The sequence below is a fragment of the Salminus brasiliensis genome, chromosome 4, assembly GCF_030463535.1.
Source record: "Salminus brasiliensis chromosome 4, fSalBra1.hap2, whole genome shotgun sequence".
Taxonomy (NCBI): domain Eukaryota; kingdom Metazoa; phylum Chordata; class Actinopteri; order Characiformes; family Bryconidae; genus Salminus; species Salminus brasiliensis.
Window position 1 is genome coordinate 19956685 of NC_132881.1, and position 22527 is coordinate 19979211.

General features: G+C 38.2%; 1 protein-coding gene across 1 annotated transcript in view; it reads right to left on the reverse strand.

The window, feature by feature from the left end:
* The window catches only part of wdr11 (WD repeat domain 11), a 72523-nt gene that overhangs the window by 35755 nt on the left and 14241 nt on the right, over positions 1-22527 (reverse strand). The window contains exons 3-10 of the mRNA XM_072677563.1: positions 19376-19529; positions 18358-18531; positions 17525-17717; positions 14911-15076; positions 9976-10078; positions 9144-9348; positions 8064-8164; positions 5545-5724 (exon numbers count right to left, since the gene is read on the reverse strand). Of these exons, the coding sequence (XP_072533664.1) occupies positions 5545-5724; positions 8064-8164; positions 9144-9348; positions 9976-10078; positions 14911-15076; positions 17525-17717; positions 18358-18531; positions 19376-19529 (1276 nt within the window). The remainder of the gene's footprint in view (positions 1-5544; positions 5725-8063; positions 8165-9143; positions 9349-9975; positions 10079-14910; positions 15077-17524; positions 17718-18357; positions 18532-19375; positions 19530-22527) is intronic.

Genomic DNA, 22527 nt, shown 5'->3' on the forward strand with positions numbered 1-22527 from the left:
GTCCAGTTCAGTCAGGTTTGATGGTTTCCGAGCATGGACAGCCCGCTTTAAATCACACCACAGATTTTCAATAATATTCAGGTCTGGGGACTGAGATGGCCATTCCAGAACGTTGTACTTGTTCTTCTGCATGAATGCCTTAGTAGATTTAGAGCAGTGTTTAGGGTCGTTGTCTTGTTGAAGTATCCAACCCCGGCGCAACTTCAATATTGCCACTGATTCTTGAACATTGTTCTCAAGAATCTGCTGATATTGACTAGAATCCATGCGACCCTCAACTTTAACAAGATTCCCAGTACCTGCACTGGCCACACAGCTCCACAGCATGATGAAACCGCCACCAAATTTTACTGTGGGTAGCAAGTGTTTGTCTTGGAATGCTGTGTTCTTTTTCCGCCATGCATACCGCCCCTTGTTATGTCCAAATAACTCAATTTTAGTCTGTCCACAGCACCTTATTCCAAAATGAAGCTGGCTTGTCCAAATGTGCTTTAGCATACCTCAAGCGACTCGGTTTGTGGCGTGTGCACAGAAAAGGCTTCTTCTGCATTACTCTCCCATACAGACTCTCCTTCTGCAGAGTGCACTGAATAGTTGAACGATGCACAATGACACCATCTGCAGCTAGATGATGTTGTAGGTCTTTGGTCTGTGGGTTGACTATGACGTTTCTCACTATCCTTCACCTCTGCCTATCTGAGATTTTTCTTGGCCTGCCACTTCGGGCCTTAACTAGAACTGTGCCTGTGGTCTTTTATTTCCTCACTATGTTCCTCACAGTGGAAACTAACAGCTTAAATCTCTAAGATAGCTTTTTGTATCCTTCCTCTAAAACATGATGTTGAACAATCTTTGTTTTCAGGTCATTTGTGAGTTGTTTAGAGGCTCCCATGTTGCCACTTTTCAGAGAAGATCTTCAAAGAGAAGAAAGACTTTGCAATTGGCCACCTTAACCTCCTTCTCGTAATTCAAATCAATAAAACGACAAGGGTGCCCAAATTTATGCACTTGCCTAATTTCGTTTTGCAAACTCAGACTTTCCCACATTCTTTGACTCCCTTTTTCATGAATTATCCAACTTTCCAAACTCTCATATTATAATAGGTGGCAACCCTAATGCAATATTAAACCCGGACCTAGATCGTTCCTCCAATCCATCGTTTGAGAAGTCCCTCAATGCCTCCTCCACAAACAAAATGACTATGAACTGATGGACATCTGGAAACTACACAACTCATAACCTCTCCCCACATCACAAAACATACATGTGTATCGATTATTTTTTGATTAACACACTAATACATAGAGACATCCACAGCATTATTATATCAGACCATGCCCGTATATCTCTTAAAAGATTAACTAAACCTCAAGGCCACCTCAAGGTTTTTTGTTCATTCGTACACAGAGTCTTGTAAAAGACTTGTTTCTTTTTTTCTGAATAACACAGATTCGAGTAAAGAAGTCGCTACAGCCACCACAGAACATTGTTCTGCTCTCACAACACAAAAAACTCAGACATCAACATTTTGAATTTAGCAATAACAAAGGTAAGCTATTAGCAAATTAACAGAAACAACAAACTGAGAAAATGAGGAGTTTCTCCCTTTCCAAATTATCCACTGACCAAGCACAGTATCTACATCATGCTACTGTCCATAAATGAACTGGACAAAGAACTACAACTTATGCCTAATAATAGGTCCACAGGTTTAGATAGTTTCCCTGCAGAATTTTTCTAAATAATTTTGGACCTTGTCTTTACTCTACTTTTTAACATGATTCCCGAAGCCCTCTATAATTCCAAAAGTTTACAACATATGATACAGCTTTGATTACACTCATTCTCAAACCAAACAAAAGCCCCACACAATATTTTAGCTACTGCCCACTCCTCAGGGAGGGAGACAGAAAACATGAGACGATTATTTAAGATAATAGAACTGTATACAAACAAAACGTACACTAAGATCCAATACCCAATTTTACCTTCAGCATCTATAATCACTAATGGATTAATATCCAAATCCTTCACCTTAAACAGGAGTACCAGACAAGGATGCCCATTATCATTATCAGTTTTGGTAAGGTTTCTGGCTATTCCATAAACTGGACTAAATCTGAGATTCTGCCTCTTACTCATGTTAACTGGTATGCTGAGGTTGGGAATTTACCCTACAAACGTACCATTCAATCCATCAAATACCTCAGAATCCATCTCAACAAAAGCAAAGGACTTCATTCAAAGCCACTACTACAAAACATCAAAGAGGATCTCAAACGATGGAACAAACTCCCACTATATTTAATTGGCTGTATTGCATCTGTCAAAATGAACATTCTCCCCAAAGTCAACCATGACACCCGTTAACCCATCCCTGGGCTGGTTCTCCTCTCTGAACTCACCAAACTTATCCTACTGGAAAGGTAAACAAACAAACATAAATATTAGTCCCTGCCTAGCTAGATATAGAACAAACTATGCACAAAGACTTGATCCCCTGAGACCTTATCTTCATAGACAAAACAATCAGAACCCATGAATGCTTCAAATAAAATACAACAGATACTACCCTTTCTGCCTGGTGGAAAGCAAATTAAATTCTCAACCTGCAACTCACCCCATGTAAATCCACCCCTATCTGGCACAAACATATGTTTAAAATCAACAATAAACCAATCATCTTTGCAACATGGAAAAAGACATATGAAAATGTGCTTAATTATGATTGGCTGTATCATACTGTACCTCATTCAAAAATAAGGATTAGGCTGAAACACTCTTTATAGCTTTAACATTACACAAAGGTTACAGCTGTATTTACCATATCGTAAATCGTATAGATTTATCTGCATACTTTGACTTAAATGGTGTGAAGTTGAGGCTATTAGCTAGTGGACAGTCTGAAGAAGACAGGGATGGTGTCCTCATGGGACCATTAGGTAGTCAGAGTTATGTTGTGTGTTAAATAATGTGTTATATTGAGGCTTTCCACAGGATGAGAGGGCAAACCCCCTTATCCTAGTTGGCGCAGATCACCCCCACTGAGCTAGTGAAGTAGGGTCCTCCAGGTGTACCTGCAGATATCAGAATCAGAATGGACTCAGTTGTCCTAGATGCTACAGAGCAGTTCTAGTGCGTAGAAAGGTTATTGTGAGTCGCCACGGTTCCATTCCACAGGGAACAAGTATGATCTGAGGTGAGAAGATCCACCTGACATTCATGAGTGGAAGGTCTTGCCTTTTGGAACAACATGTAGCTCTTTGTTGCATAATGTGGTCACATTATTTTTGTCCCAGCCTGTTTAATTAGTTTATTTTTTTAAATAACTCTTTTGAAGCATGGTTCAAAATCAATGTTGTATTTTCATTTGTTCATTTTCATAGACTTTTTTAATCATTATTAGTTTTGTCAGATTCAAGTTATTTCTGTGACCATTGTGGGTTTTTCTTTCATTAACTGAGGGGTACCAGCAATTTTGCCCACATGTGTAAATGTAATGTAGAATGTAATCAGTAGGAGTACACTTCTTATTGTCACATTTCACAGCGTGTGGACATCTGTTTATGTAAATCAAGCAAAAAAACTAAATCTCAACATCAGAAAGTGCGGCAAGACAAACTGGCAAGTGGGCGTGTACCCCAACTACAATTTTATATCAGATCCAGTAAACAAATGACTTGAAGTCGTAAAGTGTCATTATACTACTATATTAAAACATGCTAAAACAGTTATAATAAAAATAATCACCAGATTTATGATCCGATCTGGTCTGTACAATTCTTGCCTGTTCATTCTCCAAATCATTCTACAGATGACGTACAACAGCATTGCTGAGAAATGGTCTAATTCCAGAACTGCAAGCTATGCTTGAGCCAAAAGAACTCACTATAGAGAGACTGGTTCAGAGAGTCAGAACTCACTTGCAAAGGGGTTGACTAGTATTTTAGACATACTTGTCTTTTACAACCCTGGCACTGCTGCGATTATTTACGTTGCCACAAGGATGCCACTGCTGATCATTCTGCAATTTGACATGGCCTTGCAGTTCTGGGCGATTTAACTACCAAACTACATTAATATATAAATATACACTACCGGCCAAAAGTTCTAGAACACCCTCCATTTTTTCAGTAGTCCACAGTCAGTGTTGCATGGCCCATGCATTTCTTGTTTTGCCATCTTAGCCTTGACTTTCTTACTGCCACTCCACCTGTCAAACCTGCAGCTCCAAGTCTTCTCTTCACAGGTGAAACTGAGACTTGGTCCAGTGTTAAGATGTGCTATCAGGTGTTGCCATGTGAGCTGCCAATCACACAAGGTGTTGACTCTCAGAAATTTGTCTTCTGATGATGTTGTGGATGTGAATCTGTCAGACCTCTTCCTATACCAGAGTTAGGTAAATTCATCACATATGCTGTTGTTCGTAGACCTAAGGGGTCTAGTATGGTGGGGGTCCCACGGGAAAGGAGAGCGAGTTCCGTTCCGAAGTCTGGCTCTGTAAGATATGAAACTCTAGAAGACTGTATATGCTTTACAATACTTTCCAATGTACCTTACAGAGATGTTGAGTTGTTCCAGATGTGTCTTATGGGGAATTATTTTATGTTTAAGCAAAGGTGGGGGCTAATTTTCAACTGAAAGATGGTGGTCACAAGTCTTCTTTTAGGAACACGTCCAAAAACACCTCAAGAGCTCTTCGGTTTTCTCTAGTTTTAGAGAGCTTTACTCACACTGTACTCACAACATGCTGTCTTAATTTGTAAATTTGTAATGTCATTTTTTCAAAGAACAGAGCAAAGCATTTAGTTTAATATGCCTTCCTTTACTGTACCTTTAAGTGTCTTCTTCGAGACATTATAACAGGAATCTGAATGTGCAATGACTTCAAAATACTGAGGTGCTGAGTGCCATAGCAGTTCCAACACTGATCGTATATAGATAAAGGGGTTGTAAACTATAAATTGTTTACATTAGCTGTCAAAGCCTAATTTTCTTATATTGCAACAGACTAGCTGTAAGTTCTTAACCAGTGTCTTCCTTAAAACGGTTTCCTAAAAAGGCCCTTTTTTCCAATCAGTTTTTAGTTCATTTTACTCAAAAGCCTGGCAGTTTGCTGCTTAACTTTGTACTATTTGAGGTCACATGACGTTGTACCATTGCAAGTTATTCAATTGATTTAAATGTCAATAAAAACAATGGAAAATTAGGAATGTTCTAAAACCTATGACCGTAAAAATGCATATTCTATGGAATATGCTATGGATCTAAAACATGTAACCTAATTCATTAATAACTATATACAGTAAACAGGCAGTTACACTGTACAATATAATATTTACTTTGCTAACCCTCCACTAAAACACAAGCTATTATGACATAAGCAAAAACTATACACAATTAAATTAGAGACAAATAAATAAATAGATAGTTTGTATTGTTGACATGTTGTGTGGTACTGTGCAAGAGAATGATAGCAAAGTTACATGTTCAGTATTTTGCAAAGAGCAGATTTTCTCAAGTGTAATATGCACAGTACTTACCCACAGCCAGCAGAGGCTGGTAGTGGTTGATGTTCTTGGTGGTCAGGGGAGGACACATTCGCAGGGAGAATGGTGGCAAGGGCAGGCCGGACAGCAACCCAGTCAGGAGGAACTTCAGCTGCACTTCTTGTTGGCTAACTGCAGGCCATGGTGGATCCACACCAGAGATTAGGGTATGACCTGAGAAAATACCCAGTTAGCGAGCAGAAGGATTCTTAAGGACTCAAAAAGCAATGCAACATATGCTTTAAATAATGTTTGACAAAGATGTTACCAAAGGCTAAGAATCCGTACAGAATAATTGTATTTTCACATTAGTCACTATGTACTCAGGGTTAGGTAGTAAATAGATACATGCAAGGGCCTTATGTAATCAGGATGCAAGAAAAATTAACCTGTTACATTAAAGTAGAAAGTAATTATCCTGTAGGTACATAAAAAAACGGGGACATTAGAAACAGGATTTCATTACAGCTTAACAAGGATTAAATGAGCATGTGTGTGTTTGTGAAAAACCACTGTTGGTGTTCTTTTTTTATAATATCAAACTAGCATTTACTGGATGGATTTTCAAAAGAACCTTATTTTTAAAAGTGAAAAGGAAAATAATATCAATGTCCAATATAAATGCATAGCAGTAATACATTTTCTTTCAACTAAAAGAGTATGAATATATAGTACCAGACCGTCAAAAACAGTTTAGACCATTTCAGACAACATGGAATGTATGTTGGTTTAAGCTATTATTTTTAGCAGAATGTGTCTGAACATTGCATGATGACTGCAATTACTTGGACTAAATCATTTCATTTATTTTGAAATTAAGGTTTTGTTCCAGCAGCAATAAAGATTTAATTTCTCCTTTTTCAATTAAACTCATGGATGGTGTTGTGTCTATTTGGATTAGTGAAAGCAATCTCAGACACCTGTAATAATTTGTTTGCCAGGTGAGCCCAATTAAAGGTAAACTACTTGGGAATGGATGTTCCCAAGTAGATCCTCCTTTTGCAGAAATAACAGCCTCTAAACACTTCCTATAGCTTCCAATGAGAGTCTGGATTCTGGTTGAAGGTATTTTGGACCATTCTTCTTTATAAAACATCTCCAGTTCAGTCAGGTTTGTTGGTTCACACGCTTTAAATCACACCAATAATATTCAGGCCTGGGGACTGAAATCCATTCCAGAACATTGTACTTGTTCTTCTGCATGAATGTCTTAGTATATTTTGAGCAGTGTTTAGGATCCTTGTTGAAGTATCCAGTCCTGGGGCAACTTCAACTTTGTCACTGATTCGTGAACATTGTTCTCAAGAATCTGCTGATATTGACTGGAATCCATGCAACCCTCAACTTTAACAAGATTCCCAGTACCTGCACTGGCCACACGGCTCCACAGAATGATGAAACCGCCACCAAATTTTACTGTGGGTAGCAAGTGTTTGTCTTGGAATGCTGTGTTCTTTTTGCGCCATGCATACCGCTCCTTGTTATGTCCAAATAACTCAATTTTAGTTTCATCGGTCCAGAGCACCTTATTCCAAAATGAAGCTGGCTTGTCCAAATGTGCTTTAGCATACCTCAAGCGACTCGGTTTGTGGTGTTTGCGCAGAAAAGGCTTCTTCTGCATTACTCTCCCATACAGACTCTCCTTCTGCAAAGTGCGCTGAATACTTGAAAGATGCACAGTGACACCATCTGCAGCAAGATGATGTAGGTCTTTGGAGCTGGTCTTGGGGTTGACTATGACTGTTCTTACCATCCTTGGCCTCTGTCTATCTGAGATTTTTCTTGGCCTGTCACTTTGGGCCTTAACCATTTCCTCACCATGTTTCTCACAGTGGAAACTGACAGCTGAAATCTCGGAGATAGCTTTTTTGTATCCTTCCTCTAAACCATGATGTTGAACAATTTTTGTTTAGGTCATTTGTGAGTTGTTTTGAGGCTCCCATGTTGCCACTCTTTAGGGAAGATGCAAAGAGGAAAAAAACTTGCAAATGACAAGGGTGCCCAAGTATATGCACCTGCCTAATTTTTGTTTAAATAATTATTGAACGCTTTCTGTAAATCCTATAAACTTCATTTCACTTCTCAAATATCATGTTCGTCTGCTGTATGATATATTTAACTGAAATTGCTGATCCGAACAACCAATGATTTATAAAGGAAAATCATCAAAATTATCAGGGGTGCCAAAACTTTTTCATACCAATGTACATTTTGGAGCATTGCTGTAAAAATCTAAATGCATTCTGCGACACCCCATCCCATCGGGCAATGGGACCAATAGTTTCATGTTTATCTGCTCCAAAAAGTCTCTAAATGGACTACATAAGCTGTGCGTGTGCGCATTTGCACATATGAGTCAGCAATGGGTGCAAAATAAAGTAGTTTGATTTATTTATTACAAAGCTTGTCCACAACCATTTGGGCATATAGTGTAAGTAGTGGTATCAGCACAAATACTGATGTAGTATCTGTAAGGGTACAACATTATGTGTATGTGGAGTACAATGTCTTACCAATCATTGTATTGAGAGAGAGGTCTGGGATTTGTCTCTGGTTCCGACTCAAAGGTGTACCACAGAAATTAATGGGAGAGTATAGCGGGGACAAGCCAGAACTGTAATCAAAAGAGAAACAGACAGAGGGATAGAAACAAAGAGTAAGTCAGTATGTGTGACAGAGAGAGAGGGAGATAGACAGAGACCCTTCACAATCTTCTCTTAAAAATTAATTTAATGTAATCAGTGTTCAGCCGCAGGTTTATTATTGTTAGTTCTACTTAGTAAAAATGAATATAACATCAATATATATATATAGTGCTTCCATTACTAAACGAACAACAACTACAAAGCACTTTTCATACAGCTATATGCAGAAGCCTGGACACTTCTGTTCTAATAATAATTAAAAAAAAAAAAAGAAAGATGCACGTATTTGTCACTGTACTATGTACAGCGAAATGTGTCCTCCGCATTTAACCCATCTGTGGTAGTGAACAAACACACACTAGTGAACTAGGGGCAGCGAGGACACACACACCCAGAGCGGTGGGCAGCCAACTCCAGCGCCCAGGAAGCAGAGAGGATAAAGGGCTTTGCTCAAGGGCCCAACAGTGGCAGCTTACCAATCCCGGGTATCGAACCCACAACCGTTATTAATAGCCCCGTGCTCTAACCGCTGAGCCACCACTGCCCCATATAATTATATAATTACAAAAATAAAAAAAACATGTAAGTTTAGCACTAGGTAACAGGCAGTTGATAACTGACAAAGTTCAGTAATGCCATAAATGAAAATGGTTGAAAATTAAAGTTAAAATCAATTAAATTAAAAAGACAATAACATTAAAATACAATAATACATTCAAAAAGAATTTTTAGAATTATTATTTTTTTAATTTAAAACCAAGTTGAAAAGATATTTGTTCAATTTGATTTCTACACTTTTTGTTTTCTGTTTACTGTACACTTGACTGCCAAAGGTGGATTTCCACAGTTTAAATGCATTGATTTAAAGAACCCACTGGATTATGGCCAGTTATGTGCAGTTAATAAACTCACATGCAAGATAATCTCACAGTACACAAACAAAGTTACCTGAGGTTGGTTGGTGTTTTGATGGTGTGAGCTTTTAATTCCCAAAGCATGATGCGGCCATCGCTGACAACCAAAGCAGCTCTGTTCTCATTGACGGGGCAGACCACTGCACGATAGGGTCGCACTGTCTTGGTGACACGAATGGCATCACACTGAGAACGCAGGTCATACACCAGCTCCTGCACGCTCTGCTCCGGGTCTACGGCTAAAACATTGGAAGGATTTTAATAGAAATATACCTTTTTTTCAGAATATTATCATTCCCCATCATCCACATTCATTTATTTCTGTCCTCATAACCACATATTAGTTCCATAGTAGATAAAAAGTATTTTGCAATAATATTGCTACACATCATCACAATATGCTAAGCAGTGTACAGGGCTTATAAAAAGTACCCCCCATGGATGTTTTTCCCAAGACAAGCATATTTACTATTTGTGTTGGACATAAAAGCGAAAACAGATTTCTACAAAGTAATGTGATTAAAAAAATAATAATCCACAGATATTGCAGCCAATATCTGTATAATAATTTATCATAAATGTTCTATTTAATAATTATTTAATTCCTAGATCATGGAGTTTAATTAAGTGCATTAGCAGGGAAAAGTATATGGACAGGGCCACTAGAACTTGCAACCTTTAAGCTGATGGTCTGTTGCCCTTACCACCGAGCTCAGTGGAGTGTTTAGATCTGCTGCTCAAGGGTGGTTGTTTTTTGGTCTTGTGTGGCCACAAGCATCAAAACAAACTGATGGTTTGAGAAATAGGGGGGTTGATGGGGGAGGGGGAATTGTTATTACAATTACTAATCTTATTATTTGTCTTGCCTGTTTCCTCAACCAAGGGTGTGGTGGAGCGGCAGACACGCAGGGTGATGCAGCCGTTCTCATGCAGGCAGTAAAGAACATCTCTTTGGGCACATGGGATCACCTGCAAGCAGGGGACAGAACAGCATGAGTGTGTATGAGTGTGTCCACAACTGATACATTCAGATGCACGGCATTAAACAGTTGCTCAAACTTACAAACTTTTCAGTAACCTAAAAGTCTATATTCTATATGGAATCTATATGAAGTCTATATTCAACGTTTCTGCTCCTTAAGACACAAAATATATGCCAAACATTGCTCCCTCCAACCAACAAATGTGCTATCACAGAGAGCAATGGTGGCTCACTGTTGTGAACTGTGCCCTAGATGATTCTGGTCACTAGGCAGTGCCACCAATGCCACATCTGATTGACAATTATGCAGCTATATGTTTGTGTGGATGCATTATAGAAATGTGAGGGATAGATACAGTTGTATAGATAACTTTGTATTTGTTAAACATCTAGTAGTAAAGCCAATGTTTCTACATTGACCAATCACAGTACAATTAAACTGTTCTTTGTCTGGTTAGAAATGTAGAATCCTAACACCAAAAAGGTACTAAATAGGACACAACTGACACAAATACAAAAACATTTAGAAAATGCTTCTTCCAAAAGGCATCAACCATAATAAAGGCTGCTTATTTCCACTTTGATGTCAAATTGACATAACTATGCCAAAGTTTGGTGGAACTGCACTGCCAGGTGGTGCTATAACAAGCAGAAAAAACTCAATTTGCACAATTTGTTGGTGCTACTATGGGCTGTCCTGGATCAGTATTAATGAGTCTGATGTTATAGTTCAGTATAGTATCAGATTTCAGCAGGTACTTGACAACCTTAGAATTGGCCAATCACCATTAAACTTGATATACATCTCTAGGTATGGACACTTTACTACTAATTGAAGCATGGCAGGTATCACAGGGGGGCGCTGCTCACATCCTATAACATTAAAATAAGTAGAGGTATCATTTTGTTCAGATGATAAACATGACATTGGAATCTTCTAATGCACTATAGAGAACCTGACAACTTTGCAAAGGCAAGGTAAGAACTATCTGCTTCTTGCCACAGAAGGAAGCCTGTGGAGTTACAAAAAATGCTAAAAACATTTTAAGAATGTGTAAAGGGCTACAGTTATTAAAACTGCAACATATCACACATTCAAGTGTGTGTGTGGTATATACAAGTATACAAAAACACAAATTTTAATTCACTTTCTATGTAGTCTATTCTATTTCTTTGATGAATGTGTAAACACTGTCCTATAGTAAGTAAATAGAACAATAACAAAAACCCATCATCCCTCCACATATTTAGCATATTGTTGCTGCCATATCAAAAGTGCAATGGCTAGGGGCACATTGACAATTTTTATGGCCGATTCCGATTTCTTTACAGCAAAGTTAGCTAATTAGCACAGATTTTTTGGCCCGATTTTAATCAATTAATTGACATACTGTTCATATTAATACCTCATCCCTTGTCTCACACCTCAAACCATAAAAGTATATTGAGAGCATAAGTACTATTAAACACAGTGTTTTAAGCATTATGCTAGCAAAAAAAATCCGAGAACACAGATCCACTGCTCCACTGCTCCACTGCTTAATGCTGGGAAGCGTTATACTCATTTAGCCCACACCTGGCATTAGGCATGGCACCAATAGTTTCATGTTTATTATGTTACATCTGGGTCAGCAATGGGTACAAAAAGTATATGAATGCATTCATTAGAAGGGGTGTTCACATCAACATCTGGACATAGCATTGGTGGTTGAATTGACTATCATGGTATAGGGGAAAATACTGTCCTTCTCAGAACAATAGGTTATATGCACACTTTACACTTTACATGACATTTGTATTCTACAGAGCAGTGATGGTAATTTTCACTCTGCCGCTTCAAGTCTTTCTCAGGCTTTTAGTCAGCAAAGGTTTAAAGCATCATTCAAACACAATGCCAGACGTCTTACAACAACAACAAATTTGCTCATACTTGCACAAGAACCACATAAATGAAATTTCAATCTGGATTCAGACCTCATCATATAACTGAGACAACTCTAGTGAAGATAACAAATGATCTTCTTGCCTCTGATCAAGAATGTGTATCCTTATTAATACTACTTGACCTCAGTGCAGCTTTTGATATAAACCACTCTATTCTCCTGGACAGCCCAGAGAACATGGTTGGAATGTGAGTCAAGCCACAGAAGTGATCAGGTATTGTGCAGACCAGCTGATGGATGTTCTCATGGACATCTTCAACATCTCCCCTGCAACTTCACTGTCCAACGTGCCTCAAGACCACCACCATCCAGGTGCCAAAGAAGTCCACAGTGTCCTGCCTCAATTACTACCGTCCTGTTGCACACACTCCTTTTATCATAAAGTGCTTTGAGAGGCTAGTCATGAGGAACATCAAGACCACTCTGTCACCTTCACTGGACCCCTGCAATTGTGAGTGTATACAAAGAGATTGGGTCCTTGGAGTCATCAAACTGCCTTTTGAATAGAGACTGAATTTAATTCTAAGCTGAACTGCAAATCAAGGTATGCTTTATTTATGGTCTAAATTGATACAACCAGTTAAGTAAATTCTACAGTCCTGGGTAAGAGTGCCAGGTGGTGCCCCATTTACACCAGCAGTAATTCTGAAATAAATTCATAAAATCAATAACGACACCATTTAATGGCACCATTCTTAAATTGTTATAGTGCTCCCCTTTATGCAATATTAATGTTAAATCTGGCTTATTTCTCTGTTATTTCTGGTTCAGCAATTATAATTGATTCAGATCCATCATTTGACCAACATATAACTAACATTACTAGGACAGCTTTTTTACAGCTTTGAAACATCGCTAAGCTAAGAAAGGCCTGAAAAGACCACTGTCAGGATTAAGTTCTCAGTTCAATACAATTTTTTCAAAATGCCACAGCCAGGGTTCTTTACTAAAACTAGAACATTTAATCATCAGAACAGTTGACTGACAGCCGCTATCTGTCCACTGACAATGCTGAAGTTTACACAGACTCTATTGGCTACTATTATTATTGTTGTTGTTGTTGTTGTTATTATTATTATTACCACCATTAACCATTGTTACTTTCATTATTCGTTCTCTCTTATGATTATAGTGATAAAATAATATTATGCTTATATCAGCACACCTGTGCAGAACAGTCTTATGTGGTGGTATGATAACTATCAATCATTTATTTTGTCTTAATTTTTTTTTAGTTTTGACCAGAGGAGGATGGGCTCCCCCTATCGAGTCTTGGTTCTTCCCAATGATTTTTTCTCCAGCCCCTGAGGGAGTGCTTTATGACAACGGCAGTTGTAAAAAGCGCTGGGCATCAAAAACTGATAAAATGTCCCCAACGCAATCTCAGTTTCAAACAAGAACTCAAGGTCAGGAGAGGTTATCGTTAGGGCAGAGTGCTTCAGAACAAGGGGAAGCAAAAAGCCTCAGTGATCGAGAGTAAGGAAAAGTTATCCTGCAGGTTCAGTGCAGACTGATTAATGAGAGTGAGGTTCCTGTTTGTCAAATCAAGCTCCTATAAAGCTCAAAAGTGATATGAATGTAATACTGCTAAAGGCTACTTAAAATATCAAATTCGTATTGTGTCCAATAACTAATACTAGCATGTAAAAATCTGTACTGCATATTATAATCAACTGAAGACCAGTATACAGCTGCACTGAGATTAAACAGAAGTGGCATAAACCAAGAACCATCATAATCATAGATACTGCATTTGACCTGATACTATAGCTTCATGCACACAGTAAGCTAGTTTTTGTTTGATTTTCTTCCTTTTATTAAAACCTGTCCATAGACACATGCCACTTTTCCCCCACAGCTGATTCAGATTCAGGTCTGGATGTTCTTTTCTGAATTTGACTAATGTGACTTTGTTTATTTAGAGGATGCCCCAAGACATTTCTTTCCTTAAGCATTTTAGAGCCAAGTAAGCAAGCTACAGTTCTTACATGTTTGTACAATGTTGCTGTTAGGCATTACATTTCATAATTCATTTTAAATTCATTGGGGTGTGCGGACTGAGCGTATTCCTCTGGATAGCACAATCTATTTTTTCAGAATTGAATGTATGATTTCAGAATCAAAAAGAAATGTATGGAAACCAAGTACTTTATTATTCTTACTGGAGGCTTTACAAAAGGCACACATCCATAGTCAGCTGTAGCAGTGAATTCATTGAATCTTAAACTTGCACCTCTTTTTCTGAGACACTAATACCATTCAACAAAACTCACAGCAGAATTGCGGACATCGGAAGCAACTGACCTGGCTGAGATTTTTCAATTAAATTCAATTTATTTAATTTTTTTCAGCTCAATTTATATCAGAAGCAAATGCATAATGTGTGTAGGTGGCTAACAACCAGTAGCCTAAAATGAGTTATACATATAAGTTGATTGTTAGAAGCAAAAATGGCAGATTGTACACTGCCAGCAACTGAGATACTGCAACTGAAGGTTTTTCATTCATTTTACTGAGTGTGAACATTTCTTGAGCAATTAAGCAATATATTGCTTAATTGCTCAAGAAATGTTCACACTCAGTAATGTGCACTCACTTGCACAAATGGATTAAAATGAAATTTAACACAAAATGTTTTAAATGTTTGGCTTTCAATTTTAGAAACAGGTTTGTTCAGTCAGTGGCAATGTCCTATTGCAGTGGTAGGTGAACACAACTTAAGAAGTTATCCCCAAGGACTCTTAAGGTATATTAACAGAAACAGAAAATATCAATACATGTGCCTCCATGTATTAATTTTTCATCCAAAAGTATCAGGACACTCTGTGTGATCCTTATCCATGAAAAATCAAATGATCAAACACATATTCACACACCTGTATGAAAGGTACGCCAGAGCGCTCAACGGCCACCACACCCACAGTCTGGCTGAGCTCCAGGTCCAAGATAAGGATCTCTCTGGGGTAAAGTAGCAGCATGTGGTTCCTCTTTGATGGCAAGTAGGACAGCTGGAGACAGTCATTCAGAGTCACTGCTTCTGCCCTACACACAAACATACAGAAGCACACACACCTGTACTCTCAATTCTATTCTTAGGTAAATGAACAGACAGAGTAATGCACCACCGGTTTTCCAGTAGCGGTAAGAGCAAATTGCGTGGCAGTTCATTTGTTAGCTGTGATGTGCTAAACATATTGCCATAACCTAATACATCCACAGTCAGGCTTATTTACTACAATATTAAGCAACATTAAAATCAAGTCATTAGCCAAACATTTTTTTTAGATCTCAAACAAGCTCTTTTGAAAAATTCAGCAGCTTCATAACAATGCATTACAGAAGAGACTGATAATAAACAGGGCCATGCAAGTACTTTCCAGTACACCTAAGTCCCTTTCACATGTTTCTAGGGGTGCTTTAATAATTTCCAATTCTTAAAAACAAATTAGGACTCACTTCCAAGTGATTCCGAATAATAATTCTTAATTCCCACTCACTAATTAGGCCCTTCCAATTGCAGAATAATGAAATTATTTGTATAGCGCAATGTCCCAAAGCAGCTTAACATAATCAATGGACAGTAAGAGTAAAAGAGATCAACAAGACATGACATCCTAAAGATCCTCAGTGAGCATGACAAAGGAGAGAGTGGCAAGAAAGAAAGTCCCTCAGACCTGGAGAAAGAAACCTAGGAACAAAGACTTACAAGGGGGAACCCATCCTCCTCTGGTCAGAACTATTTATAAATTATTGATACAAAAAGATCACATAATATCACACAATATCAGAATTTAATACTCATAATATAATAGAACTAATATCATAGTAGTGATGATAAGAGTAATGGCTAAGAATGGTAATAATAATAGTAGCATGTAGTTATGCTCCATGTAAATTTTGGCATAGTCATTAGGCAAGTAGCAGTGGCAGGAGGGTGGGCAGCTAGTCTGACATGGGTGGCAGGGGAGTCTGGTGGTTAGTCTGGTCGGTGGCAGCTAGTCTGATGCAGGTAAAGGGGACTCCAGCAGCCAGGCTTCTAACCACTACGGCAGGTCTGACTATAACAGCCTAATGTTATAAAAGGAGAGAGCCAGAAAGTAACAGAGCCATGGGAGCACCCTGAAACACTGGCATCCACCTGCTCTTCCATCTGACACAGACAACAGATCTCACTAGAATTCCCGGTGTCCATTAACTCCTGGATCTGCAACCTTTATCTAAATTGCATCCCGAACATTATCTGGAAGGTTATTTTAGAGTTGAGGGAGAGTTGTAAGAAAAGGCTCCCCCCATTGCTTAAGGCTTTTTGCATTTTTTGGATATAGTAACAAGTATAGTAGTAGCCATAGTCAGATCATTATCTAACTTCATATGAGTTACATCTTAGCAGCGGCCGCTCCAGCTCGCAGGCTCTCATGAGGACTCTTATGTTGACGTTCATGTCCATGTCATGCTTCACAGACTCTTAGGTTGACGTTCGCGTTCATGTCACGTTTCACAGACTCTTATGTTGATATTCATGTTCATATCTAACTTCATGGTTTGGTTATTGTCATGTGTGTGTAATCTATGTTCATTGTTTTGTTAATACATTTCACCTGAGGCTGCGGTATGTAAGAAGCTAGTGCTAGCTGCCCATTGCTGAGAATTGAACACAGTTAAGGTAGTGAATGTATTCATGGTGCTGTTTGCATGGACGAAGCCGAACGAATCAAGGGCGTCACAGTTCAAGTTCACGGTCCTATAATCCACAAGGTCGTCAGACTTGGTTACCAAGTCGGTTTTGCCTTGCCTTTTGGGTTCTGCAGCTGATCTCTCAGCTCTCAAGTCACGTAAGTTCCCTAGCGCCTGACGAGCGCAGCTTTGGTTTTCCCTAGTTTTCCCAGGCACTGCCTGTAGGTCTTGGTTAGCGTTTCTCTTCCCACGCTAGCCTAGCTCCCGGATTCTCAACCTCAGGTGTGCGTCTTTGCTTTGCCCAAGTTTCTTTGTCACGGTTATATTTCGGTTTATCCTTTATCCCTGTAACTTTGCTGCTTTTTCTTGTGTTTACCCGTTTTACTGTGTTTTAGAATAAAACACTCTCGCATCGAGCCATCCCCTGTGAGTTTTTACCCTCATTGTCTGACCTAGCCAGTCATGACAAGTTTAAATTAAAATTTGTTATTTATTGTTATATCATACTGTACACTATAAGGTGTTCATTATTGTTTATTGGCCCAACTAGCTATTCATTAAAAATCCCCAGGACTGTACTACTGCATGCTCCAAGCTGACTGGCTATTGCACAGTAAGAACACAATGCCAATTCAGCAGAGCTCTGCTCAGTGTTTAACGCACTGGCAGTCTGGAAAATTCACCAGAGCCTGGACGACGACTTCTCTATAGTGTACTGTATTTTTCAATTAAACCAAAACATAAAATAAATATCCACCTTAGAAAGTTTGTCTTTCCGCACTGTTGTATGGGATGCAAAGCTGTGGCAATACTTACGTGGGTTTCTCATTGGTGATCAGCACTTTGACCTTGTTAAGGGCCTTTTTTGCACCAGTGGGCTGGACAGCAGCAGGTTTGCTGTGAGCAGGGCTAGAGTGGGGGCTGGCAATGTAAACTTTCTTTCCAGTGCTGCCCGGGGCTTTGGACGGGGAAAAGTCAGTGATGAAGACGATTCCCTCGCTGGTCAGCACTACAAGAATAAGACAGCAACAACAAAGGTAAACAACAAAATCAGTCACTTGGACTAGCAGTATAAAAGAAAAGTGTAGAAGTAAAAAATGGAATGACATTGCTTTTTAGAATTTTCTTCATATACAAACATACAGTGGTAAAAAGTAGTCATGGAACATATTTATCTAGAACATATTTATATTTTTCTTGTTTACTTTCACTCAGCAGTAATTACCAGGTTAAGTGTTTGAAACTTGATACTGATATCATCCAAGGTATGAAAACTTCATCTCAAAAAAAGATCTCAAATGTTAATGGGCCAAACATTAGGTTTAATGGCCACTTCTCCCAAAACATTGTAGCAAGTACAAATAATGTCAATCGACTATAGCCAAAAAACAAATCATTAAGACGATGAATCCCTAAATGTCCAAAAAAACTCCCATTGAGCTATCAAACTCCCATTGCGCTAAAAACAAAAACAAAAAAACAATAAAGACAATAAGTGAGTGAGGTGAGTATAGCATAATTCCTCCCTTTCCCTGCTCAATAAAAGAAAGCTAACAGGGACCCGCTGGAATGATCTTGGTGATGAATTCAGGTAGTTTAATATGATTTAAATTAAACGCTTAAGTAATTTTAGAAGTCATTAAACTCACAAGCCAGATTGGAGGGGTCAAAAGGATCAAAAGAGAAGGAAAGAATGTTCTCAGCATAGCTCTTCTTCCACAGCTTGGTCCCTGTGTCTCCATTCCACAGTACTATATAGTTGGGAGGGTGCACAGCTAAAAGCAGGTCACGTGAAGAATCCTGATTCCACAACCAGTCCAGGTCTGGCAAAGAATTAGGGTGAGAAAACAAAGACAAGAATAATTTAACATATTTTACATATTTATGAGGTAACTTCTATCTCCATCTCTTTTTTAATATCCTTGTCTTTGTCCCAAAAGAAGACCCCAATAATAACCAGGTGTATATTCCAGGATAAGCTTTGTATATAACAAATACACATAAATGTAGTAAAATATAGAACAACAAGTCTTTTAAGATTGTTAGAATCAGGCTTAGGTCCTCTTCTCCTAGATGTAGCACAGTCTGGTTTTGTTGAATTCCTCAAGCACACTGACGTTAATGAATTATTAACTAGCCCAAACAGGCTTTAATCTACATGATACTATTACACTAACATTTCACACAAAAACCTTGCTTAGAGAAATGTAACCTAAAAGTAATCTAGGTAACCTACCTGGCAGACTGGTTTATGTATTATCTGCAATATGAAATCACTGTGTTGATGGTTGGAATATTTGTTACCTAACAAATGTGTGTAACTTAGTGAGCCGTGTGTAAGAGGTGGCTCTTGGAATTTCTTTTATTTATTTTGTTTTTTACTTGTTTAACAAAGTACTTACATTTTATTAAGCTGAATGAAAATCACTGAAAAAGAAACAGCCATGCGAACTAGAATGTCCTCAAATCACTTTTGTTATACTGGAATTCCTTGAATACATATTATGCAATAAAGTGTCTACTTAACACAGTTGACCTAACATTTTGTGCATCTATTCTTATGTTATTCTTTCAAGCAAATAATCACTGTCCATGTAAACACATTTAAATAATTGGCAATTTGACACAAAATAATAATACTGTATTTTAAGATTAGCCTTGTCTCACCCTGAATAGGTTTGGCATGCTCCTGGATCTCGCAGTGAGCCATGCCACTCACCACGTCCCACACAATGATTTTGCCCGCAGCATCAGCGGAGGCCAGTCTCAGGGAGTAGGGTGAACTGAGGCTGTGGTGGTAGTTCTCTCTTGACCATTTTACCTAAAGGCACAACAGAGAACACATATGGTAAAAGACTTTAAGGCAGATCCAACTTAAGCATGACATGTATTGGCAAATGGAGGCAATGCTCACATGTAATTACAGACCCATTTCTAACCTAACATTATATCTAAGATCTTAGAAAAAGCTGTAGCCCAACAACTCCGCTCATACCTGAGTAAGAACCACATGTACAAGACATTCCGATCTGGATTCAGATCATATCATAGCACAGAGACAGCTTCAGTGAAGATAAATAATCTTTTTCTCGTCTATGATCAAGGCTATGTATTCTTATTAGTTCTACTTGACCTCAGTGCAGCATTTGACACAATATATCACACTATCCTAGAAAGTTTAGAGAACATGGTCCAAATAATGATTCTACAGTTCAAACAGATACAAAATGAAGTAGCATAAAACACCATTTTTTCCAAGTTCTATAATTATTTCAAAAATAACATACACATGGCAATCCCAGTAAATATATTCTTCACAATGTACACACACACAATCTGACATGTTCATTTATACAGTGAATATCAGCATTGCAAAGTGTCCCAGCATAGTTAACTACAGAACCCCTCCTCCAACATTTCTGCATCCTATACACACACACACACAAAAAAAAAAAACACTTGACACACTTGCTTGACGTTGGTAAAAACACTTTTCGGAGCTAAACTCCGAACTCAGAGAAAAGCTACACAACTCCAGCACCCCTTCATCTCGCCAACAGTGGAAGCACCACAAGCAGTGCGAGAGGAAGCAGAAGAACGGTAAGCGCAGAGGTATCCGAGCTAGGCTAGTGGCTAGCCCTTACAAGCCGGCCATTCCATCCATGGTACTGGCTAACATACGGTCTTTGTAAGATGGAGACAACGTCAGGTGCTCTGGTGACAAAACCAAATGCAGCTTCACCAGTAGTCGAGACACTATGTGAATTTTGTAAGACTAAAGCCTGCACGTTGGACGTCAGCTATAAATGAGTCATGTCAATGAGTACACCACACACTCAAAGAGATGCTATAGTGAAAGACAGAGCGAGCCAATGCAATAGCATCACCAAAAAAAAGGTCTTCGCATTTCGCGTATCGTCGTATATGGCGATGTTACCATCCCACTGACCACGGGCCCCCCCAAGGACATGTGTGGAGTTACACAAGTGAAGCATGATGGATATCGGACACTGGGGTACATTTTAAAACACTAAAATGAGTTAAGTGTCTTATTCCGGTCAGATGATAAACATGCATTTGCCATCATCTTACGTACCGTAGCGAGCCTGACAACTTTGCAAACAAAATACATAATGTTATTACTAATTATCACTGTTTTTTTTTCAGAAATGTGCATTGTTTGGAAAAAAACAAAAACATCAGAATATGAACAGTTCACATCCTATCATCTCAAAGCTGGTCTTAAAACATGGAGTTTGTAAGTAAGTAATTAACAAAACAAAACCAAAAAAAAAAGAATGCGTAACAGAGAGAACACCCACATTTACACACGCACAGATTACAGACATGGGCGGAGTATGTGATCCTACAATAGGATGCACACTCACAAACAATTCCTACACAGCATTATCATGCTTGGTATTTAAAGTCATCAAATCTCTTTAAATTAATAGTTTTCATGTAACAAAGACGCACACACACGAAGGCCCAAAAACTGTTAACACATGCATGTCTGCAAGCACATAATCATATTTATACGTGCTCAGGAATGAGCAGCAATGCGCACACACACACACACACACACACACACACACACACACACACTGTATGGACATTTAGAATATTGACATTCAAAGTCATCAAATGTAATCACATTATAAATTACTCACAATTTATTTGATTCAAAAGTCAAGTTAGAACTGAATCATTAGTCACATACAACACATGATATTGAATAGCACCACATTTGTAAACAACTGGCAGTATAAATATAAGATAAAACATATGGACAAACGTATTGGGACACCTGTTCATTCATTATTACATTCATAATGTGGCTTCTGTCTCACGAATGGTCCCATACTGATGCTCTCATAGGACTAATGTGTGTTTGAACCCCAGTCAATCGCCACTTGCAGCTATATTTAGTGCATGATATTGCATAAGTGTAGTTTAGTACCCACTACTTAGACAAGTAGAAGGACCCCATTTAGCCCGATGGTGTGGCACTGTTTTGCACTTTGGCCAAAAACAGTGGCACCTAGACTAAATATTTTTTTTAAATCTTATTTAGTCAACATTTCTGCATAAAAGACTCTCTTGTTTCTTGTTTTTGGCTCCACCGCTATCGGCCACTGCCATATTTAAAAACACAAAATCCAATTTTTTGTACTAGTCCTACCTTTCTAAACATATCACAAAAATACTGTAACCAATATAGTAATAAAAAAAGACTTTGTTGCATGTTGTAATAGCCTGCCAAGTTTGACCTCAATTGGCCATAAGGCAGCGCTATTCAACAAAAACTAAATTTTCTCTTAGTTAAAAGTAAATCACAAAGGTATGTTTTTACAAAACATAAAACATTTTGTAAAATCTGTTTTAGAAGGTTTAGTATTAGTTTTTCAGGTTAAGGATCAGATTGTCTCTTCACTTAGTGCTCTAGGTCACATGGGGATTTTATTTTGATATAAAATGTGTGAATTTTATAGGCAAGTGCATTTAACTACAAGTCTCAAAATTCTTTAAAAATGTTTCTTCAGTTGTTTAAAATTGTTAAAATGTCAGCTTTTCAAACTTGTCTTTGGAGTCTAAGGGCATTTTTGTAGATATTTGCATGGACTAGTTCTTAAATTCACCTTTAAAGGCACTTGCATATAACATACACACATTTTATATCAAAACTTTCAGGTCTCTCTATAATGAGACCCCATGTGAGCTAGAGCACTAAGTGAAGAGACAATCTGATCCTTAACTAATACTAAAACAGATTTTACAAAATTCTTTATATTTTTAAAAAACATACCTTTACTTGCGTG